Below are 25,740 nucleotides of genomic sequence, written 5' to 3' on the forward strand. Positions count from 1 at the left end.
TTACAAAAATACAGTCGATATCGTCATATCGAACTGCGTAGGCGGTACCACGCCCCACGCCCTCACTTTATTACAACCACATCAGTTCTCACTCAATTCTACTACTCCTACAGTGCAGTTACACTAAACGAAAATACGAAAACATTAATTATTATATTTCTTACATGTGTGAGTTTAGGTATGGACAATTGATATTTAGGTATAGGTACCTAATATGCTGCCGTACAAAAATTTGATAATAATTTTACAAACAAGAGAAAAATAAGGGTGATGATAAATGATAGAATCTCTTTATGAGTCAATTTTTTAAAATACTTCATGATATATTTTTAATATTAAAGTAATTACTCTCAAGTTTTCTTTTTTATTAATATTTCAAAAATTGTTATTTAATAATATTTTTAACCCTTTTAATTAACTTTTATCTAACAGTATAAAACATTTTTAATAACTAACTATTCATGACAGATATAAATAATTTATTTATACAAATTAAACTATTTTGTATTTTGATTAATTGAACAGATATGACAAATTGAATATACATATTCTGACATTTAATATGTAATAATATAATTGATTTAATAATTAATGATTTATAATTGATAAAGATTTAATATTCTAAAATTTAGTTAAAATTAAAAGTATAATAAAATAAATTCTACTGTAAACATTTTAAAAATTATTAGCAGCTTCCAGTCTTGAATTAATTTTTGTATCTTTTGTACATCAATTCATATAAATCAATCTAGGTATTAATTGTTGTCCAAATCAGACATTGATAAGTATTTTATATTTATTTCTACACCTGCACCATTCTCGAGGTGTATACAATGTAGGAACTACATCATCACTATTCAATTTTATTATACTTTATGCAAATTAATAATTATTAAATGTAATCAATAAATTATAAAAGAAACTATGATAACATTTCTTAATTAACATTAAAAATAATAAACATTGTAATTTAATTGTGAAACAGATAAACAAAAGTGTTTAAATAAATAATAAATTAATACATTAATATGCTAAATCTAAAAATTATGTAAAAGCAATATAAATGATGTAGTCAATACAGTATTCTAGCAATAATTTGGTTGATATATGAATAATAATTAAACAAAATTAATAACAATTTTGTTCTGTTTTATAAAAAATGGTATTCACAATTAGTTAACCAGGATAACTACATCCAATCACAATAATGCATAAGTTGTGTTTTTCTATCAATATACCAAATTTACTTTTACCATGGTGGTTGTTGCTGATTTTGTGGTGGGTATTGTGGTGGATATTGAGGAGGATATTGTGGTTGACCTTGAACAGCATAATTTTGATAGTCTAGAACCAAATACATTATTGTAAACTTAACTGGTAAATACAATATTTTTGTGGTTTTCCACATGACAAACACAAACTATTTTTAATGAACAATCTTAAAAAGACACAATGCCTTTACAAAAACACACTGTTTTATTTTTAATCATATAGCAGATTAAATTAAATCATTTATGAGACAAAAATTTAAATTAATTTTTAATTACAATTTCTAAATAAACAAAATACATATTTATATTTACTCTTTATCTCAGATCTCTATTTTGTAAGAGAATAATCTCAAGAGGTTCAGTGCATAACAACTGCAATGTATGTGATTTTTAAACTTTTGAAAATATTACTTTATTAATACAACAACAGCCTAGTCAGTACTTTACTAAGTTTAACACAGCGTCGCAATTTTCACAGCTGATAGTCGTAAACAAAAGATGACCAAGCTGGTTAAAATTTGGTCACTGCTAAGGTTACTCTTAGTCTTTTATAAAATAATATATTAACATAATGAAATCTTTATAAATATTTAAGAAAATTACTTGATGAATACTCAAATTTGTAGTATTTAAATATAGATAGGAGTTAAATAAATATGAATTTTATTATCCTATCCATATCTTATCTTTGTAATGAATAGAAAATTTAACTCACAAAAACTAGAATATGGTTTTAAACACAATATATATAAATAAGAAAATTAATTAAGACCAGAAACCAAAACCAGTAAAAAAATAAAATCTTTTCAACTCTCTGGTTACAATATAATATTAATATATAATACATAATATACCTTGTGGCTGATAATGATGAAGTGTTGCATAAGGATTGTATGTAGTTGGCATAGGCGGTGCACACATATAAGGTTGGTAAGATGGCCCAGTCCTTGGAAGTGTATATGGTAAGGGCATACCTTGAGGTTGTACAGGATAAGGGAGCTGAGCACCAATTGGTAATTCATCTATATGAGAAAATTGTATTCAAAATAAGTATTAACAGAACTTAAATAACAAAAGTAAGAGTATATTTACGGCTTTTAGCAGGTGCAGCTGGAATAGAAACAGGTTTTTCTCTACTCAAATCTGAAGTTAAAGTTTTAAGCAACTCTTCTTTTTCTGCTTTTCGAGCAAAACAAAAATCGGAAATTTTATTTTGAGCAGTAATTAAAATCTATAGCAACAGAAACAACAACTATTAATTATTTAAAAAGTAATTAAAAGATAAAATAAAAATAACGAGTGCTTATTTTAAGTTTAACTACAGAAAGCTAATTGCATTACCTAAACTATTTTATTATTCCTAATACATTTTTTTTATTATCATAAATAGAATATTTTGTATAATTACTTCGGTCAAATCATTATAAAATTTGGTTCCTTCAACTAAATTATTTTGTAAATCATTAAATACATCATAGCCAGATGCTAAATCTTTAAATAATGCTTCTCTTTGGCCACCACTGCTCTTTTCTCTACAAAATTCTGTATTCACCACCTAGAATGAATAATTAATTAATAATGATAGAAAAACATTTTTTTAAGAATATACCTGGATATTAGATAGAAGTTTCTCTTGTCTAGCAAGACTATCATTAACTTGAGCTTTTAAATGTCCATAAGATTGATCCAAGCTCTCAGTTGACAAATTAGCTTCATGAATGGATCCTTCCTCAGACAAAGCATTCAAGAATTTTGATTTCATATCAGTTGTGGCACATTTCAATTCCGTTTCAATAACATCTCTTTCATTTTTCAATGCTTCTACCTGCATTAATTTAAAATTAAAATAATTCATGAAAATAGAATAATTTCTACTTTTAATTTTATATTTACCTCTTCCATTAAGTGTTTTAATTTATCAGCAGCTGTAGAGTTGGCAAAATTGACCCCAGAACTTGATCCGACTGGCAATACATTTTTCATGGCTTCCTGGCCTTCAGATAATAAATAAATGGCTCGCTTGTTTGTTTCAAACTTTTCATGTATCATCTAATATTTTAAAAATGTAACCATAAACTTTTAAATATTAGTAACAATTTAATATACTTCTACCTTATCAGCAGATTTAGCATTCTTAATGATTTCGCGATATTTAGTTATGTTAACTCTAAAAATTTGAGTAAGAACATTTGATTTTGTGCGATTCCATTTATCTTTAAACTGTGCTTGGAGTTGTTCGTCAGATGCTTGTTCTTCATTTAACATCCGTTCAGACTAAAACGTTTGATTATAATAAAACTATTTAAAACATTTATTAGAATTACTTATAAATATAGATAAATAACCTCATTTATTATTTCTTCATTTCGTTTCAATAATTCGGGTAATTCTTTGATCATATTTTCTAACTTGTGAACTCCACCGTTCATTCGTACATTGTTTGATTTTTCTATTAGCGACTGTGGTATTCCTACACCTTTAACATCCTCTAGTGCTGCTGGCAAATTTAATGATGCTAAACATCTATAAACAAATGCTCCATTATATACTTAAAGGTAATAAATCATTATGATTTTTATGGTATAAATAAGTAATAATTATTTGACATACCCATTTAATATTTGTGTAGATTCTCTCAACTTTCCAATTTCAGAATTAACAAGTTCTGTTTTACGAACATCATATGCACTAAGTGCTTGTTGAACTGATATTGGTACTAAATCCTCAAATAAATCTTTAAAAAAAATAACATAAGTGGAATAAAATCAGTTTAAGCACAAGCAATTTAAACAAAAAATTTTTAATATTTTTACCTTTAAATTTAGATGAAAACTTTGATGGCACAGGAGTTGGTTTAGCAATTGCAACTTTAGATATTAGTTCTAAATGTTTGACATCTGGAATTCGTTCGTGATAAATAAAATCATTATCCTTTTTTGCTTCATTTAACTCTTGCATAGCTTTATTAAGAAGCTCATTGTAAAACAAACGAGCACATCGTTCTTGACCACTTTTAAGAAACGAAATAGCTACCTAAAAATAATCATAACAATCAAAATTTTGTTATATTGCATTCATCTCAAATTAATTTTTTAAACATACATTAAGTCTAGCTATTTGTTCACCAACGATTTTATTATTCTTACACACCATTGCTTGATAATACTGAGCCAAACCATGAAAAATTGACTGTTTTCCATAAACCTAAGAAATTTAAATTTATGAAAATGTTTTAATATTTGTGAAATCAATATTTTATTATAAATATTAGATATTTACATTTGATGTCCATTCTTTATCCAAAGACATCATAACTGTTTCTTTTTCCATCATTTTTGCTGTTTCTGCATAATATTCTTCACATTGTGCACATAGTTTGGCAATTGTCTGATCTTTCATTTTATCTAAAAATAAATAAAATGTCAGTAGGTACTTAACTAATATATTATTTTTATCCACTAACATAAAATAACAATGTATAAGGTTAACACAATAAATATTTATACTCATCAGAAAAATTAAATTATTTCAAAATGTATTTCTATTTTAAGGATTGTAATAATTTTTTTTTTTGTAAAGTTTTTGAAAATGTAGAAAAAGTTTACCCATAATGTATGTGAGGTAGCAATAGAATATTATTTTACTAATTCTTCAGAATATAGGAAAAAAATAAACTCAATGAATTTAATTAAAATAACAAGCAAATACCTAATCCTATATAAGCAAAAATCTATCAAGTTCCACCTTAGAAATCAATCAAAAATTTTTAATAACATAGAAAGGTATCCAAATAATAAGTACTTAAGTACTACACAGATCAAAATCACATAAAAAACACTATGGAAAAATTTAAATCAATAAAAGAAGTGAGTTACTGCAAATAGTAAATATGTCCCATTTCCCAAAAAAAACATTATTTATTGAGTGATGTCTGTGAGAGAATCTTCCACATTATATTAAAATATCATGATAAACAAATTAATTTTACTCTCAGATATTAACAACATAATTCTCAGAAATCAATTTTTATTTAAATTCAAGCACGTGTATTGAATTGTGATATAATAATTTATTAATTAATAATATTATAAAATAATGAATAAATATTTATGTATTCATTCCTCCTTAATCCCTTAAAAATACATACAATAAATATTTTTAAACTCTACCTTTATATTTAACTGTCAACAATCTTAATGTGTACTATAAAACATGAACTACAAACAGTTTAAATTCTATAAAAATTATTATTTTCTAATAAATAAAATAAGACTACTTATATCGCAGCTAATATTTATATAATTATTGTAAAAGAGTTACATTCTTGTATCATAAAATTAAAGTAAATAATTTGAGATTATCTAACAAAAAATCATAAAATATAATAACATGCAAAAACCCAGATTTTCTTACCTATATTTGCTTTGACTATGAACACTTCTTGGGCTTGAGCTAACATAAGAGATGATAACATTGCCAATGAATCTGGATTTAAATCTGCAGTTGGATCTTGTTGAATTACATTCATAACTGTTGTTTTTAATGTATTAAATATACCAGCACTTTGCTAAGAACAAAAATTTTAATACTATAAATTTGAACACAATTATAACAAACAAATTAAACAGGATAAACAATTTCATATTATATTATTGAATAGATGAGAGTTAAAATTAAATCAACAAATTGAAAAAACTAAATCCGTCAGTAATATGATTTTTAGAATTAATCAATATTTTTATTAACCGGTTGTTGGTATCACTATGCAACATCCCACCATTGGTATATATGTACGCCATTTACAAAAAAATGTTAAGTCAACACCATTAAGAGGACGTCGTACCCGCATATGTTGTCTCCGTCTTACAAATGCGTAACATGGCAAATAGTACTCTCAGAAGATCACGTTTAGCTCCTTCAGCTTGAAAATTAGAATGAATTGACCTCTTTTGAAATTTAAAAGTGAAATTATTATCTAGGCCCTAGGGCATCTCATAGACTTTTTATTATATTTTAATTTTAAAGCGAGTTATGTGTGTTTTAAGACGTGCAAGCAATTTACAATTTTAAAATACTCATAACTTGCTTTAAAATTAAAATATAATAAAAAGCCTATAAGATGCCCTACATAATAATCTCACTTTTAAATTTCAAAAGAGGTCAATTCATTCTAATTTTCAAGCTGAAGGAGCTAAACGTGATCTTCTGAGAGTACTATTTGCCATGTTACGCATTTGTAAGACGGAGACAACATATGTGGGTACGACGTCCTCTTAAGTAAGCGCAACACTCATTTTTTATGAATACTAATAACTTTTGATATTGATAATCAAGTAATATTTATAAAAGTATATTTAGATACATGTCAATTAGATGAATCAAGCTATAAATAAATCAGTGATTATCAAAATACTAACTAAGTGAACGCTGCGCTCACCATAATACCAATGAGGGGTTAATTTTCTATGTTCTATCTAGCAAGAGAATTCATTGTGGCTACATGAAAATTTGATCTGCATATCTCTACAGTCTATATGACACACAACCATTTAGAAAAGTTGCATTATGACAGGTATTGTCATAGATACTACAAAACATTGTTGTTCTCTTTCTATGGACAAAATATCTATCTGTTAGACTAAAAAATGAATGTTGGCGCCAACTCAAACTTATAGTTAGGTCAGAAAATTCTCTAAGCCCACATTGCTCCTATCCATCAATAAAATATGTTTGGCAACCACTATCTACTGCCATGGAATTTCTTTTATACAGTGATAAGAGTAATGTGCATGTGAGGTTGAATTGCATGTTTGCATTCTATTATCGAACAGAGTAAAACAATCAAACTATCATGTTTTAAAATATTTATGGGAATTTTAAGTAAAAACGATGTATACAATAAATAGCTATAGATAATATTAGATTATATGATTAGATAAAACCTGGACAAAAATATTAAAATCAAAATTCAGAAAAAGTCTGAGAACTGGTTTTCAGTTAAAACAGGTTAAAATTTTATTTGTAAACTTATTTAATTTTTTAGAATGAGCCAATCTTTGACATTTAAAATACTAAAACTTAAACTAGTAACATAAGATAGGCAAACTATTCTAACAATATAACAATTTAATTTAATTATATATTGTAAAAGTGATTAATTTATTTACTTGGAGAAATTTAGCAGCCATCTTTAACCCATCATCAGTCTCTAAATTTTGAGCAGCTGCTACTGCACTCTGTTGAGCTGCTATATTAAATAGTACACATATTCTCTCATAAGCAAATGAACAGAGAGCTAAACATATGAAATAAACATTTATATAGTAAATATTTTAAATTAACATAAAATAATTGATTGAGGTATTATATAATCTGAACATACTTATACTGACTTTTCCATTAGCAAAAAATGATGTCATTTTATTGAATGCATCTTTCCACTTAAAAGGAATTTGTACTTCAGATGGTGGCACTTTAGATTCTAATGATGTTATCTGATCATAATAACTGCAAAATACACATAAATATTTATATAAATTATACTATTTAAGTAATCATTAAAAAATTAAGTTATGCTAGTTTACGTGTATATCAGATCGAGGGAATTGTCATATTTATCCAACACCTTCCAAAGAGCTTGGTTGCGAAGTTTGCTCAGTTCGTTGATGGCTTCTGTGTAGTCTTCAGGATTATCAGCAGAGTTATAATGCGAAGATATTAAATTCCGTAAAGGTTTTACAATGTTCACTTCAGACGCGCGTTTCGTGGGCACCGCAAGCAACGTCGTGGTCGCCATACTGAGTATCGTGTTGAAAAATTTCACAAATTTAATAAACCAAACTCGATGCGAAACAAAGGTACGAAGTACTTTTGACCGGTGAACGACGAACTTATAAACGGACTTCCCAATCTAGCATTAAGTCTGCGGTACAAATATCTAAGAGTTGTTAGAATATAAGTCGACAATAACAGTAAATGTAAGATAACTGATGAAGTGATGAGTGATGACTAATAATGACTAAGCTGACGGGTCGAAAAGTATATAACTGTTAACTGCTTAATTGTTTAGACTGCGAAAAGTGAACAAAACAACAGTAAGGGCATTGCCGCATTGGGCGATAATAATAACACGATATGTATATAATGAACATCTAAGAAGTAAGGTTGTAACTGACTTTATTGTCATTTATACGCTTATCATTTTACAGTGTTGCCGAATAAAAAACACATTAAGACGTTTAATATATAAATTATACATTTTACCAGAATTGCTATAAAAATTTGAACAATTAACATTAATAAATTAAAAATAATGAATATAAAAAAAATAAACCTTTTAGAAATAAAACTTAAAAATTTCTATCAAAAATGTATTTAAGAAACTTTAAAAATGTATTTACTTGAATAACATAATATGAATAAAAAAAACACGGTTAAACATAGGCGACCCCAGACATTTTTTTAGGCAAAATTAATTTAAAAAATAAAAAAAGGAATTTTTTTTATACATTTTATTTATAGAACATTATTATGTTTCGTTATAATTACATTAATTTATTACAATTAAGTAACAAATTAAAAATTTTAGGGTGGAAGAGTGCCGTGTCTTGCCCCTCCCCCCTAGAAACGCCCATGTGGAACAAAAATCTTATAATATAAAACCAATATATCATAAACTTAAACATTTATACATATTCTTTATTAAATATATAATTAATATAAATTACGGCCTTTAAAAATACCTGAATTTTTATTATTCCTAAAGTTATTTTCAAAAAGTTTACAATATTTAATTTTTATCAGATATTTTTATTTTATGTGGACTATTTATTACTTATTTAAAATAATTTTTATTATTACGGATATTGAGTAAGACCTCAATAACATTACTTCAATAACTATTTAAATCTTAAAATAAGCTCTTTTAACTAATGTTTACTTTTATTGCTCTGTTGTCTTTTTTTCGTTAATGATATTACTAGTTCTACTTTAAACTGACTAAATTAAAATGTACATCCCAAAAGTATAAAGGAAAAATTAAAAGCATTTGTATTGGAAAAATCTTATGAGATCATACAGAATATAGATGACATTATTCATTAATTCTATAACTATTAAGTATTATGTTAACATACTTACCTATTGCCTTATATAATTAATATAATGTAAATTGTAAAATGTAAATATTGTATATATTTTGTTATCATTATGGTTCATACCAATTATCATTTTTTTACCACGTGTTTGATATCAGTTATCAATTATTATGCCTTATCAAAATGCTAGAACTACAAAAACTAGCATTAGTAAAAAATATTTATTTAATTATTGTTATGTTCTAATAAATATAATTTATTTCTAAACACTTTATAAATATTTAAATATGTTAAGATGTTATAGTTAAATTGATATTAAAAGTTTAAAAATGAATAAAACTTGTTCATTGAGACGTTTGTGTAACTTACATGAGTTTTTAATTAAGCAACACCGTGTCATACGTTACAAATCAAATACTCACAATGACTTGAATTCATTTGTATTGTATGATAAATTTATTTGTGAACGTCGGTCTCAGTCAAAATGTAGTGTTTTAGTGCAGGTTTCTTCAGAAAATTCAATTTCTGATTTATATTCTTATTGCTCCAAATATGGTCCAATAAAAAATATATTTCACTATCAACTGGCTGGTTCAAATCATTTTGTGCTTACCGAATTTGAAGACCAATCAGCAGTTAATACATTGCTTGACCAAAGTACACATATTAAAGATTCAAATGTAATTGCTGTTAGATCACCATTTCTTTGGTTTCGTTCAAATGCAAGTAAAAAAAATTCAAAACTAGTAAGCACTAATGATAAATTAAAATTTCCATTTCAAGTAAATCAAACAATGATAGAGCCAAATATAAGAAATATTGGACTGGACAAACTTGATTCATTGTCTAATCAGATGTTATTATTATTGAAGTGTACACAGCTGAACGATATTGGTACAAGATTGAGGTTTCTAACAGCTATGCAAATTGAAAATGCACTTAAAGGTATTTTTCCTTTGTCAAAAGTATTACCCTTTGGATCATCAGTAAATAGTTTTGGTAAAATTGGCTCAGATATTGACTTAGTTCTAATGGACAGTGAAATCAAAGAAAATAAAACTAGTAGATTGATTTATCATGGAAAATGTGTGTCAAATAGTAGGACACAAACACAGCGAAATATTGAAATACTTGGTGATTTGTTGCAGTTATTTTTACCAGGTTGTTCAAGAGTGAAACGTATTTCTCAAGCAAGAGTACCAATTGTCAAATATTCACAAGATTTTGTTGGTGTTGAATGTGATCTAGCAGTTTCTAATGAAACAGCTGTTAATATGTCTGAACTTTTGTACATTTTTGGTAATTTTGACTATAGAGTTAGGCCTTTAGTTTTTACCATAAAAATGTGGGCCAGAGAGATCAATTTAACAAATGATACACCGGGAAGATGGATAACTAATTTTTCATTAACACTATTAGTGTTATTTTACTTACAACAAGAAAAAATCATTCCTGACATTCAGACGCTAGTAAAGCAAGCTAGTAACAGTGACGTTCGAATCACTAATGAAGGCATCAACTGCACGTTCCTTAGAGATGTATCAAAACTTAATAAAGTTGTTGACAATAAAAAAACCTTGGATCAACTTTTACTTGGTTTTTTTGAATATTTTGCATCGTTTGATTTTAATACAAATGCAATATCATTAAATTATGGAAAAACAATCAATAAGCCTGAATATAGTGCCCTATACATTGTCAACCCATTAGAAGTACATTTTAATGTTAGTAAAAATATTAGTTCAGAAGAAATAGAGAGATTCAGGATAGAACTAAGAAATGCTGCATGGACAATAGATTCTTCCTTAATGAATACAAAATCGTTTAATTTATTAGATCTATTCAAAGGTTTTGACGTCAACAAAAAGAACCAAATAGTTTTTGAAATTCAACATCAAATAAAAAATTCTAATAGGTTAGTTACTGTCAAAGATTTGTTTGATGATTCACAAACCCAAGAAGACAAAAGACTGACCTAACAATTAAAGCCCAGTGAAAGAAAAATTGTATTTTATAAATAAATTAAGAATATACTATAAATTAAAATATGTGACTGTTTTTCTTTTTTTTTGTATTTATTACAAATAATTATACTCAATACAATGTCCTAAGATAATACTTTTAGTATAATATGACCAAAGTTCCATTAATAATAAACAAAATTCCTCTGAATTTATATTTTATAATATTGCACATTGTATTAATACAGACATGTGCTTGAAAATATTATGACTTATTTGTAAGAACTAATCCATTAATTTGATATGTAATTTTAATTTTTTCATTCAATTCTAATTTTAGTTTTACAAATAGCAACTCATTACTCATAAGTATTTTTATGTTTTGAGACCTAACAATAATTAGATAACAAAATCAATTGAAATAAAACCTAAAATTTTACCAAATAATCAGCCAAGTATTAACACTAAATAATTACAGAGTGTTTAATACATCTCATGGTTACTTCAGTATTTGATATCTGTACCACATTAAATATAAATACTATAAGTATTTAGTACACAGTTACAGCAATAATAAATCAAAATTTATTGTTGACAGTAAAAAAAGAAAAAGAAAAAAATATAAAAAATGTACACACTTATGTATGATAGATTTCAAGGGCAATTTGATATTGAACATCTAAAATGATGTGATAAAATTTTTTAATTATATATTTAACAAATAAAACAAATTACAATTAAAAATATTCTTGATACCTACCTCTCCTATAAGCTTAACTTGAGTTAGGAGCGATTTCAAATAAATACAATTTGAAATGTCCAACTGATTTTCTAACATATGTGTTATTTAACAGAAAAATTGATTCTTAGTATTCAGCTTCCTTATCTTTTCCAAGGGCATTTAAGATATTTTATAAAAAAAAAAATTTAAATTATTTTAGCCATAAATATAATATTTTATCATACAATTCGAAAGAGAACATTTATTTCTGTTGTTATTAACAATCAATAAAAAAATAAATAAAAAAAGCTATTAGAATCTAGAGTTATAATAATGTTTAGAAGATAATTGTATAAAGTATATACTTTGATGCTAGAAATAAAATTAGAGCTAATTAAGCTATTTTCTTTTTACCTATTCGAGGAGTTGTGGTGTAACTGAGTATTACTAATCTAAATTAAATACAACAAATCAAAATTTCATTTAGTTTATTTTAATTTTATCTTTCAATTCAGGATACACCAAAATAGTAAACAATACATTTTTTAAGACCAGCATAAAACATAATATTTACTATTAAGTATTAATTATGAATACAAGTGTAAAGACCAATTGTCATTTGCATTACCTTAATAAAACAGAATATAAATTAATTTAACATTTTTAAGTATAATACCAATGTAGTCAAATAGTTATTATTTTATAACATCATGATTTGTTGGATAATATTACAGAGACCGTGATATAGATGTTATAGGTATTTTTTCAATAATAATAATTAATAATAATAATAATAATAATAATAATAATAAAAACGGACAGTCTTGAACTTATTGGTACAAATGTTACAAATTACCATTATATTATCTAGATGGCAATTTATAAAATACATTTTATTGCCAAATTTATTAAATAATGCATGACCATTTGTTTTAAACGTTGTACAATACAAACGCATCAATATAATATAGTTATCTGATTTGGTCGCATATAAATAAAATGAATTACAATATAATATATACATACAAATTTTGTCTAAAATTGATAAAAATTAATTGAACATATTATTCATTAGAATTAAGTTACATTTTATGAATAAACACTAAAAAGATAAAAATTTGTAAGATACTTTAGTAGTATCTATAGAACACTAGACATAATATTGAGAACTAGAACATAAATTATGAATTAAAATATAAATTCCTAATAATCAAAAAGTTATTTCTTGATATATTTAAATTAAAATGCACACTATTAAGCAAAAAATATAAACTTAAGTTGTTTTGTTATTGTTAAATTAAATAAAAATATAATAGAAAATGTTACTCGAAACTTCCCTAATCACAATGTAGAACTAAATATTATTTTATTGATTGGAAGACATCAAGGTAAAAATTCAAAAACAACCCAATCAATAATATATATATATACACATATAAATGCATATATATTATCTAAATATATATATTTATATATGTAAATATATATGTATATATATTTAACAGAATATCGTAGAATATATTAATTATTATACATTTAAACTATATTATATTTATATATGGAAAAGATAATTATACTTAAATTGTGATTGATAAGATTTTTAACTAAATATTAATTTGTATCTAAAATTTATGCTTCAAATTCAATTTATATGAATGTGAGAGGTAGATTTGTTTCGATAAAAATTATTATTATTTTCATTATAATTTAATTATTGTCTAGTTAACATTATTAATGCTGCGAACTTTTTTAGCTACAGCCCTAACACGCTTAGCGGCTTTAGGAATAGCCAATTCTAATTTACGTTTAACACCAGTACTAGTGGATGGTTCCTGTTCGTCAGAACTCTTTACTTCCTCGAATACTACTGGTTCACTTTGTTCCATAGAATCCTTGTTAGTATTTTCTGGAGTTTGGTCACCTTGACTATGCAATCTGGTCCGTACAGCATTGGTAGTAGAATTTAAAGGCGGTGGTCCCATAGCTAAAGATAGATCACTTGCAGTAGTACTACAGGATGAGCAAACTGAAAGTGTAGATGATGAAGAAGCTGATTGTAAATATTGAATTTCTGTCTTGCATTTATTAAGTTCCTATAAAAGTAATTATTATAAAGTATAGAATAATTATTATTTTTTTTTTTTATATATATTTGTAATAAAATAATAGTGTACTATTTATTTTTATAATACATTTATACATACAATGGTGTGAGGAAGAATTATGGAATGTGATAACTGATTAATGATCTTAAAACTCTGGTATAACTAGTTAGAACGTCAAAGAAGAATATGCAATAACTTAAGACTTAATCAACTAAAATAAATGCAACTTGGATATATCAGAAAAAAGTCTACTAATTGCAAGTTTAAGCAACAAAATAGATTATCCCTAATTATAATTCACTTTGCATATTAACTGATAATAAGAGAGCTATAGTAAGCATCTTTAATATCTACAGCAATAATTTAAAAAGCTATGAGGGAATCATTTAAACTTAAAAAAAAACTTTTAAATAAATTCATTTTTATGATAAAAAATCAGAGATGCAATAAAATCCAAAGAAAAATCAACAAAAAATTGATCATTTTTCCATTAAATGTTAAATTTGTTTATGAAATCAAGTATAATATGTATTAAGGTATATCATTATTTTAATATAATGAAAAAAAAAATAACAAGAAAATTGAATGTACAGCTAAGGATATATCAAAATCAATGATTCTAATATACAAATATGTGAAACAAAATTATACAAAAAAAAAAAACTTATTAAAAATTCTAGCACTATCATTTACATGTGACTGTGGCTATTATACACAATTACAATTTATTGACCAGATATATTACGCTATAATAATTGTGTTTTATATTCATTTTCACTGACAAGCACTAGTGCTAAAATTCCTAACAGTTTAGTAAACATTTATGATCAATATCATAATAGCAATTCATTTCAGTAGACATTTTGTTATAATTTATTGAATAGCTAAACTAAGATTTAATCTGAGAATCTGACACCTTCAAGGAAATGAGAAGAAATAGCTAGATAACACAATGAAAGCAGTGTGGACTTATGTACATCTACAAGAAAAAAAAAATCTATAAAAATTCAGTTTAATACTAACTTGTAACAATGTACTGAATTTTCGATTTGTTTCTTCATTCTTCTTATCATATTCGTCCATTCTATTCGAGTATTCTACCAATGTTTTATGTTGTTCAGCCATTTGTGATTTGCATTGTTTTAACTCGCGCTGTACATTGCCTACTTGAGTAGATGTTCTATAAAAAATTTTAATACTTTTATAAATATTTTTAAAGAATAATGTAATATTTAGAGAAACAATAACCTTTTTACTTTTCTGATTTTTACATTACAACATATGCCACCAACATTTGGTTATTTTTATTTATAATAAATAAAAAAAGTATAAAACCAACCAATTTTAAATTTAAAAAACATTCAATAAATTCTAGTAAGTGCCAGCAAATAATAATTTATTAAATTAATTCATTAATAACAAATTTACGATTTTTGAAATGTACATAACCTATATATGTAATATGTATAATATACTATATTGACTACATGCCCAGTAAATTTGTAACACATTTTGAAATACTATACGTAATACAAATTTAAAAGGATTAAAAAAAATTAATAAATAAGATTAAGATTTTGGCAAAATTAAATTTTTTTTTTCTTGTATTTTAAATTGTACTGTTGGTTTTACAGCTAACGCATTTATTTATCAATCTTGTCAAAACACAACAATGATGCATAAATTAATGTTTTTGACATTTGACATAAACAGAAGTTTTTGGATTCTGAGAAAAATGAATGTATTCTATTAATTTAACAATAAATCATTTTATTTTATTTTTATCACTACATTTCAGAGAAGTAAAACTTTGAGTGGTTTCTGGTAGAAAATCAAATCTGATCACTAATTCGGGAGATCAAAAATAAAAATGGATATCTAAAAATTTAAATAAACATACACACATTTTAATAGATATTTCATGTTCAAATTTAGATAAAATTGGATATTTAAACAACTTGATATCAATAACAATTTTATATATTTTGATTTAATCAAAAGATATTATTAAAAGGACCTGAAACTTTTTGCTATTTCATATTTTTTTATGTATTTACTACATACAATGAAATTTAAAAAACTATTGATTTATTGACCCTATTAAATACTACATATCTAATCACACCATTTTATCATTACTACAGAATGTTGGTATAGACTTAGGATTACATATTATAATTTTATTGATTTGTTTGACCAAGACTTAGGTTAATACTTAAACCTACCATATTACTATAACAGCAAAATAAATTATTGTTAATAGCAATTTAAACATAGAATAAAATAACCTTAAAATACCTATAGACTAACAAATTTTATCATAACATTTTAAGATCAAAAATAATTGGTTGAGATATATAGTTTTGTTTATGAAATTGTTTTCTTCGTATTCATTTAGTTTTATTTAGTTTTTTTTTTTTTTTTTTTTAAGAAATATATTTTGTAATAAATTAATTTAAAAATAATTATTCATAAGAAGTATAGCAGATAAAATGTATTGTTTATGATTATAACATAGTAATATATTAACAGTAGTGTAATGTTTAACAAATAAATTGTTTTAACAATAATAACTACAAATTTTACTTACTTTCGCAATTGTTTTCGTAAATCTAAGAAATCTCGTTCCAAATGACAATTTTGCGACCTAATAAAAAAATAAATAGTAAAAGGATGAGGTAATGTATATTGAAATACTTCAACGAAGAGGTCTCCAAATCACTCATAATTTATCTATCAACACAGTTCGCTTTGAAACAAATTTATATAGATAATATTTACCATACATTAACTTAATTTTCACTTTATTAATTATAGAACTTCATCTATGTGCTGCCATTTTTTTTTTTTTTTTTTTTTTTGATAACTAACTATTAATTCAAATCACTATTTACTTTTATTTTTTTCATTTATCTATTACAAATCAGAAAATATTGACAGTATCGAAATCAAATAAATTAAAACACTACACAGATGGTTATTTTTCAATGTGAAAACCTACAAAAAAGATATCTATTTAAATCTTAATTTGAAAATAATTATAAAAGAACAGAAAAATACATTTATACTAGTATAACGAAAACTTGTTCAAAACCAGACTTCAAAATTAAATTTTTTTCATGTATGTACATGAAATTCTTTTTTAAAATTTTTTTTTATATGTAATGTAACAATATTAAAATTATTATTATTCAATTAAAATATTAAATAATATTATAATTTATTTCAGCACATATTTTTTTCTTTCATGAATATTAATAATTTACGTTTTCTGAATAACGGGAGGATATTTTAGTGAAAAATATTAAAATATGTTTACACTATCTAGAAATTTCACAATATTGCATACATTTTCAAGCTTTTAAACTCAAAACAAATTGCAGAAAAATAGTTTAAAAATTATATCAAGTATAGAAAATATTAACATAAATAATTTGTGAAAAGTTAACATCTCTATGGCTAATCATTTTTAAATTACAACAAAAAATAAAAATGAGTTCATCTAAAACTAAAAAAATTTTATTTCATTTTCCTAATCATTTTGAGAAATAATGAGAATTATAAACCTTTTTAAGTATCAATTAGAATATTAAATCCCATTTGCAACCAGAAACCACTTTTTAAAGTTAAAAATCAAACCATTTTAAATTCTCCAAAATGTTTTCTCTGTAAAAAATAAACATTGTACAATAAATTGTTCCATTTTGAATTTTAAGTGGTCATGAACACATCATTTTAATAGGGGCAGAGCTATTTAAATTTTAAGGGCTGATACAAAATTGAAATCTCTATGGTCCTAAATTACCAAATTCAGTCCTGTATGAATAGTTAATGATATACATAAATAGGTTAAAAAAGAAAGAACACAAATTGCCCGCTATTTTTAATTTACGCCACTACCTACTGATTATAATTTTAAACACAAAACCTAACTCAAACTATTATATCCATTGTTTTCTGTTTTCCTATTTTTTTTTTCATACTAGTTAAATGACACATAAACCTACGTAAAATATTAACTTTAAAACATTCATAATTCACTTTAAAATTAAAATATCAATAAGATCTTATGTGATACCTCAAATAATATTCATTCTTTAAAAGTTTTATAATAGCTAAATTGACTTTAATAAAACTAACAGCATAAATTTGCTATGCCATAAATTAGTAAAATTGAAAAAACACATTCAAGTATAAAGTCCTCTTATTATGAAACATAAAATTAAGTATTTACTGAGGAAAAAAATTGCTTTGTATGGACTGATTCGATGGTGAATAGCATACAGCATGCACCAGGTAACTGTCGGTAGATTGTAAATTATGGTAGATTATAAGTGATTCAGTCAATATTATTTGTTGTATTTTCAACATAAAAATAAAAAAGTTCAAGTTGAAATGTATTTAAGTAGCTCAATAATTTCAAAATATTAAGAGTAAATTTATCAAGTCTAGAAAACGCTAATATAAAAACATGGCAAGAATTTTAAATATGGTAATTCCATTTTGAATTACAATAAAAAACAAAATTGATTTTGCCAAGATTAGAAAGCTCATATTATCACATGAATATACCTATTTTTTCAATGTTTTTAATAAGTTAAAAAAAAAAATAATAACATTGTTAAGCCAATATATAGTATTTTTTAGCTGAGATTCCAAAATGAACTTTAATAATAAAACTCCCAGCAGTTCAAACTTAATATTTTAACAAACATTTTATAAATTTTAACTTTTAAAAACAAAACAAATTTTGTTATAATTTTAATAATAAAGTTATATATTTTGACTTACGTTTTCATTCCTTGTTTAATTTTGCAGACACTTTTTCGTAGCATAGAACCACATTGAGGACTTTCTGAAGAAGATCTTTTACCTTCTAAACTTGAAACCGAACCTTCACGTATCATTAAACTGCGTTTTCTCAAACACATACTGGTAATAGTTCTGGTATTGGGTGGACCTAAAATTTTTTTATTATTATTAATCAAATAACAAATATTTGTAATAAAATGTTATGATATATAATATGCACAGTTTTATCTATACCTAAAGGTGATGGAAATTCATGATAATCATTAGCAAAAAGTCGAATTTCTGGAAGAGTTGGTTCAATTTTTTCCCTAAAATATTCCATGGCCATTGTGGACAAGTCAAATAGTTCATCAGTCACTTTATATGGCCTTGCCAACTTTGAAGTAACTTTAATATAATGTAATATTTTATACACTTCATCTAAGATCTGAAATAGAAATACATATATTAAACAAAGTGATTAAATATTTCTTAAAAATATAAATTACCTCTCCAGCAAAAAAACATATATGCTTTCTTTCAATATGTTTACCAAAAGCCATACGCAATAATAATAATCTCATATGAAGTGTTTCAACAATATCAGATTCACATGCAAGTGGATGTTGTCGTCTAGCAGATTCTCGTCTGGGCATTTTTGTTTTAATAATTTGAAAGCGATTTAACATTTGGTTTTGTAAACGCTGAAAAGTAGAATTTAACATAGTACTACAAACTACATTGAAATGCCGGGAAACCTGCAAAAAATAAAAAAATAAAAAAAAACTGAAATATTTGTAATTTGAGGTGCCTGATGTTTTACTTACCGATCTTAGTTGAGATATGTGTTTGAAATTAGTATATGATAAAATTTTCTCAAGAATTTCATATGGAAGGTCCAGCAAATTAATATGACTGGAACTACTTTGGCCTAAATTAGCTACATTGAAATTTTTCTCAGGTTTTGATATAACAACCACTTTAGTTGAAGAACCTGAACCGCTACTACTTTGTTGTCTAGTAGATACCATTTTATGTAATTTTGATGTAATTCCTTTTTAGAATATATTTGACAATTTTTTATGTATGTGTAAGATTAAACCTAAAACATGAATAAAAAAAAAAGTTAAAAATGTTATTTACTTTAAGAAGTCAAATTTAATTTATATTAGCAATTCTATGATTTTTTAAAGTTATTAGTTTTAAAAATCATTAAGCATATATACATTTTTATCAAGTTACAAAATACACTTAGATTTAGATGAAACTTATTTGGAGTTCAATTATTTAATTTCTTTCAACTTGTAGAAATAATTTTAACACTTAAGAAATAAGACAAAGTAAAAATAATTAATTCAGACTTTCATAAAGAACAATAAATAGTAAATTAGTAGTTTTAATGCACTATATAATTAATTATATTCAAATTTATTCAATTGAATAGGTAGCTAGTCCTTAATTAAATATGTCTAGGCTTTTTAAACAATTATTTTCAAAGTTTCTCTTAAATTTTATATCTTAGTTATATAGAAGATATCAATATAATGAATAGCAGCAATGCAAATATAATATATTTTACTTGCAGATATTGCATATAATAAATTTATTTTTATATAAATTATAACCATTAATGAGACATAACAAAGAATTATATTTTAAATGTACTTCATTAATATATTATAAATTTTTACATGGGTAAATTCTTAGATATATATATATATTTTTTTTTTTGTATATAAATAAATGTATTTTAAAACTAATAATTAAAAAAAAATGTAATCATAATAATATAATATAGCTATAATTAAAGCTTTATTAGCTTTAATACATTGGATTTGTTTGTAGAATTAAGTTAAATATAATAATTTCTTAAACCATAAGAAATTTAACTATTTAAAAGATCAAACACAATTCCTAATATGTTAATTCTTTTACCGTTTTTTTAAAAAAAAATTGCCAAATGTCAAACTTTGATTTAGGTATGAAAATTGTCAAGACTAGTTATTTATACAAAATTTAATGTAAAAAAAAATCTTACACAGAAATGATATAACTTTAAATAATTAAATACTTAATTATTCTAAAATAAATAACAATAAAACTGTAATTAGTAATATAACAAAAATTAAGAACTAGTTTGCAAACTTTGAAATTTTGAAGTATATAACAAAAAGGTGTTTTAGCAAAAATCAAAATATACTAGGTGGTTATCAATAAAACTATAATGAAATGTTTTTTATAGTAATTTATAAATAAAAATAAAAATAATAACTGTGAAACATGCTAGTTATAGTTGTTATATAAAAAAACAGAATATTTTAAGGTTGGTAAAACATAATAGAAGAAAGCAACCTCATATAAAATAATATTGATTTGCAATTAAGTAATAAGTTAACTGTGGAGTGGGTTTAGTTTCACCGCTAATAATATATTATTAAATTAATACAAATCAACACAAGGTGTAACTAGCTAGTTTAACCAATACTACGGGTTAATGAAATATTGACAAAATAAAAGGATCTAATACACCATAAACGTCTCCTGTACAAACCCAGATTCCAAAGAGATATCTCACCAAAAGCTAATACATATAGGCACTAACTAATACTTGCGCGAAAAAAATGAAATAACACTTCGTGATATGTCGTAAGTAAAATTTTTAAGTTGAATTAACAACTAGTTGACGCAACAAACGAAAAACGATTAAATTCTAGAAAAAGTTTCGTACGATTAGGCAGAGGACTAAAGAAATACACACAAAGCGCGAAAGATGATTCTGCGAAGACGAAACAATGGACCTTTAAGGACAAAGGCTCGCGTTATCAGGTTTTCGGCGGGGGAGCACGGACAGGGTGACGTACACTGCAGGGAGGGGTAGTCGCGGTGTGAGGGAGGGAAAAAAGCCTATCGTCCGGTACAGCCGGAACACTGTTTCGCCTGCGTGCGTATACGAAAATCTCGCGCCCAAAAAACAACAAGCGGGGGCGGACTGCGAAAGATAGACTTGAGCCAAGAAAAAGCTCCGCCGGACCCGAAAGTACGGAAGCCCGTGGACCTAGTGTGCGGCGCGCATAGACAGATATGACGAATGTCCCGTATCGTCTACATCAATAGTTCGTACATCGCGCTACGCGTCCCGCCGATAACCGCTACCGGATGAACTTCGACGGGCTGCTTGGCCGGACGGCCGCAGAATGCGTTACGTTACCTTGGAGTCCTGCGGTGCCACCAGAAAAATACGATAGCGGACGGCAAGTCGGAACAAAAATAATATTCTAATATAAACGTCGGGAACAAAGCAGTGGTCCGCAACGAGCGTTTGAAAATCTCTCGAACGCCGAAACACAAGCCTCGGTAACGACCACCAACATGGACGGCGGGGCGGTGGAGGCGCAAGGCTGTTGATTGGCACGCAAAAGCAGTCAGTACCAGCACCGGATCACGTTAGAGTTGCCGTACAAATGCGAAATGGTTCCGAAATGCAATAGCGCCAACACTGTGTCCCGAGCGGTGTCCGTAGTGGATGGTGAACGCGAATCGGCGAGACGTGTCCCGCGAGCGTTTGTTAGGCGGGCGGGCAGTTGGTGGGGCACCGACGACAAACCCCCGACAAGAGCCGCTACGAAGCTATTGCCGCAGCCGCGCAGTGTTGCCAATTTCCCGACGGATACGTTAAAATTAAAAAGACTCGTCGTTCCTTTCTTCTACAACAAGCTGTAAATAATAAGTAGACCTTATATACCCATAGATCTATAATAAATTAATAAACATGGGTTTTTTACGGCTAGATCTTATGTCTTCTAAACACGGCCGTCGACGGTACATACACTTACAATGAACATAGGTTTATAGATCTATGTATTCTAGACACGACCGCCAGATCCACTATAGCTACCGGTATTTCGCGTGTCGTGGTTATTTTAAATAATATCTACAATCTACGTATTAATAATAATAATAAGATTAATATTATGGTCTTCCACTTTTTTTGGTTCCTGGTCCATAGCGGCACAGCGGCAGGCAGCTACCACACCTACCAGTTACCACCACCACGAATATAGGTACCTACAGTACCACTCGCGTCCTCGCCATCACCGACTATGCTGTCAAGGGGTTATTGGCACTAGAAATTTTTTTCTCTCTTCTCATTAAATTCTCAAACCGGAAGCTACGTTACAATAATAATATAGTATAAATAATTTATTGTGCGTCCCTTGTCAACAGCGGCAATGGCAATACGGCTCGAAGCAGGAATTACATTTTTTCCCGCCGTTTTTGCGCGTAGATACCTACATTATAAATTCTTAAATAGTATATCCATGTATAATCACATTTGCCTCACCTGTAATATTCATAAAACATGTAATCATTGCATAGTAGATACGTATTTGTTAATAATATTATAGTAAGTATTAGTAATATACTTATTATAAAGCTTAAGTACGAAAATATGATATCACTGTTATATGCTTATACTTTTAATTATTTCCATATTATTATTAACTATAGTAGATACCTATTGTTGAGGCAAATTGGAGGTAGGTACATCTACTGTAATAGCCAATAGGTATAAGTCATTATATTTTATAAAATATAGAATTTACTTTCGTTATTCGAGGTATGAGATATTATATTTGTATGACTATATCCATATTATAATTTACAGAGCAATATCTTTACTACCTAGTCTAGATATATAGCGTATAGTATTTTAATGATATATCTATAATATAGATCATAATATTGTGTTTAAGTGTTAAACTCATACTTATACTACCTATACTTAAACATATTATGTATACGAACACACGTCACACTTAAACATATTATAATGTATCTAGTATATAACATATTTTTCAATAGGCACCTACTACCTACCTATAGTAAATCCTGGATCACTAATTAATATAGTTACCCATCTAATACAAAGGGTTTGAGAAATCTAAATATTATGGTAAATAATATGATAGAATAATTATTATTTTATTAATTCCTATAAGCTATAGTTTACAATATAATATATATATAGAGTTTAAAAATAGGTATAGATGTATTTTGTAATAATTAATTATTAATACCTAGGTATTTTATTATAAATTCATACAGTTTTTTAATTGTGATGAAAACCAAAACTAATTTATCTTATCAAACAAAATTTAAAAAAGGATTATATTTTTTTAGATAGGTACCTCCTAAACCTTTAAAAATTTTTATAATTTATGTAACATCTTTAAAATTTTAAATGGTAAAATATATTGTATGTATAAAAGCATACAACTATAGGTATAGGACCACTTTTAATATATCTGTCTACCTAATTAGCAAGGTAATTAATATCATAAATTGTATTTTATGTTGATGTATTTAATGATATTTTCATTATCTATAAATATTATTTACCAAACATAATACATAATATTATAAGTCATAAGTTATGACAAGTATTGCTTTATGCAGTGGTGTATTTTTATTTAACTTAATTTATTTTTCTGGAATCCTTCATGTTTGGTCACTTTCCCTCCACGGCAAAAAAAAAAAGAACCCCATTGTATGAGTATTTTACTCATGCTTATCAAAATATTTTTATCTAAACTGCAAAAATAAATTAATTTTACCAAATACGACAAGATCAAGGTATACTTTGGACAACCCAAAATTATTCAAAATACGCCACTGGCTTTTTAGTTTATGCAATAAACTCATACCATCAAAAATCATTATTTTTTTTTCAAATTATATTATAAAAATTTAAAAAAGATATCGACTATATATTTGAAAATAAGTTATGATTAATTCATAATGGTGTCTTGGAAAACTTAAAGAAAAATGTAATTCATGTAATCATATAAGCAGATATAATTGTTGAAATTATAGCTGGAAGGTATATATACGTATTGGTACTTATACCTACTGCTAACTGTATGATGCAATAATATTATTATGCCTTGTATGATTGCATCATAGCTGCAATATCGCATAAATATGTTTGTTAAAGTGAACACTAAATAGTAAACATTGTGTGTTATTATAGGATAAACTGGATGAAAATAATTAATAATTTTCCATTTTTTTAAAAATGATATAAGTATTTGCAGTCAAAATGTGTATAGAGGTTTCTATACAAACTTATTTATTTAATCTGAACATTTATGCCACAAAGAGATGACTAAAAGTGCATAAAGCATAACTTACATAATAAAAATATAGATCATTATAAAAACCACTTCAAATCTAAAATATGTATTATAGAGTTGTCTTTAACGGAATTGTTTCATTTTTATCTCTACAGCTCATTTAACTTGATACTTGAAGTATATATTAGGCGTATTTTAAGCTTAATTGAGATGAGATTCTTTACTCCTGATATATATATATTTTTAATTTAAACTTTAAACTATTGAGATTAAAGTGCTATTGGAATTTTTGATTGCAGAAAAATACTCTAATAAAGATACAATAAAAACATAATAGATACGCATTACTATACGTCTATACAGTAAATAATATTTTCAATATTGTCATTTTTATTATGGTTTATACTTTATATTGTTTATTGAAATTAACTCTAAAGAAAATACTACTAATTACAAAGTAAAAAATATTTTTAAAATCATAAAATTAATAATTATCAATACGTGTATATTAATACTTTCTAAAACAGTTATATAATTTCTAATTTAACCAAGAAAATAAAATAAAATAGATAACTGAATAATATCTGATTCAAATCAAACTATAGTAAGTATATAGCAGGGGTCACTTATTAATATTTTTGAAGGGCTACATTAGAAATTT

At 25.9% G+C, this 25,740-nt stretch overlaps 3 protein-coding genes across 5 annotated transcripts; 1 reads left to right on the forward strand and 2 right to left on the reverse strand.

Annotated features, from left to right (window-relative positions):
* Positions 1-1,008: 1,008 nt before the first annotated feature.
* LOC112595668 (programmed cell death 6-interacting protein) lies at positions 1,009-8,067 on the reverse strand. The gene is made up of 16 exons (XM_025340955.1): positions 7,856-8,067; positions 7,654-7,778; positions 7,439-7,566; positions 5,685-5,838; positions 4,551-4,675; positions 4,374-4,475; positions 4,085-4,304; positions 3,882-4,005; positions 3,617-3,794; positions 3,384-3,545; positions 3,165-3,320; positions 2,881-3,096; positions 2,680-2,826; positions 2,364-2,502; positions 2,126-2,293; positions 1,009-1,344 (listed from the first exon to the last, which is right to left on the reverse strand). Exons 1-16 carry the CDS (start codon positions 8,065-8,067, stop codon positions 1,250-1,252), a joined length of 2,451 nt encoding a protein of 816 aa, XP_025196740.1. The 3' UTR covers positions 1,009-1,249.
* Positions 8,068-9,631: 1,564 nt separating this feature from the next.
* On the forward strand, positions 9,632-11,415 carry LOC112591737 (poly(A) RNA polymerase, mitochondrial). Its single transcript, XM_025335654.1, has one exon. The coding sequence runs from the start codon at positions 9,697-9,699 to the stop codon at positions 11,344-11,346; it is 1,650 nt and encodes a 549-aa protein (XP_025191439.1). The 5' UTR covers positions 9,632-9,696; the 3' UTR covers positions 11,347-11,415.
* A 2,216-nt stretch (positions 11,416-13,631) lies between these two features.
* On the reverse strand, positions 13,632-22,498 carry LOC112594680 (F-box only protein 28-like). 3 transcript variants are annotated; one of them, XM_025339621.1, is made up of 8 exons: positions 22,154-22,497; positions 19,773-20,047; positions 19,455-19,703; positions 19,201-19,393; positions 18,946-19,114; positions 16,745-16,801; positions 15,178-15,334; positions 13,768-14,142 (listed from the first exon to the last, which is right to left on the reverse strand). In XM_025339621.1, exons 2-8 carry the CDS (start codon positions 19,974-19,976, stop codon positions 13,768-13,770), a joined length of 1,404 nt encoding a protein of 467 aa, XP_025195406.1. In that variant the 5' UTR covers positions 19,977-20,047; positions 22,154-22,497. The 3 variants fall into 3 exon arrangements, with proteins under 3 accessions (XP_025195422.1, XP_025195414.1, XP_025195406.1); XM_025339637.1 differs by lacking the exon at positions 16,745-16,801 and having other exon boundaries at positions 13,632-14,142; positions 22,154-22,498; XM_025339629.1 differs by lacking the exon at positions 22,154-22,497 and having other exon boundaries at positions 13,632-14,142; positions 19,773-19,976.
* Positions 22,499-25,740: the final 3,242 nt, after the last annotated feature.

Source organism: Melanaphis sacchari, unplaced genomic scaffold, assembly GCF_002803265.2.
Source record: "Melanaphis sacchari strain LSU unplaced genomic scaffold, SCAv2.0 Contig0_pilon_pilon, whole genome shotgun sequence".
In the NCBI taxonomy this organism is placed as follows: Eukaryota; Metazoa; Arthropoda; class Insecta; order Hemiptera; family Aphididae; genus Melanaphis; species Melanaphis sacchari.

Coding starts and splice junctions, on each gene's coding strand:
- LOC112595668 (XM_025340955.1), bottom strand. CDS start 8,067: ATGGCGACCACGACGTTGCTTGCGGTGCCCACGAAACGCGCGTCTGAA. Junction 2,827..2,880: donor AACTTCTATCTAATATCCAG/GTATATTCTTAA, acceptor TATTCATTCTAG/GTGGTGAATACAGAATTTTG. Junction 1,345..2,125: donor TCATCATTATCAGCCACAAG/GTATATTATGTA, acceptor ATTTGGTTCTAG/ACTATCAAAATTATGCTGTT.
- LOC112591737 (XM_025335654.1), top strand. CDS start 9,697: ATGAATAAAACTTGTTCATTGAGACGTTTGTGTAACTTACATGAGTTT.
- LOC112594680 (XM_025339629.1), bottom strand. CDS start 19,976: ATGGTATCTACTAGACAACAAAGTAGTAGCGGTTCAGGTTCTTCAACT. Junction 16,802..18,945: donor ATTAAACAAGGAATGAAAAC/GTAAGTCAAAAT, acceptor TTTTTTTATTAG/GTCGCAAAATTGTCATTTGG. Junction 14,143..15,177: donor AATTCAGTACATTGTTACAA/GTTAGTATTAAA, acceptor TTACTTTTATAG/GAACTTAATAAATGCAAGAC.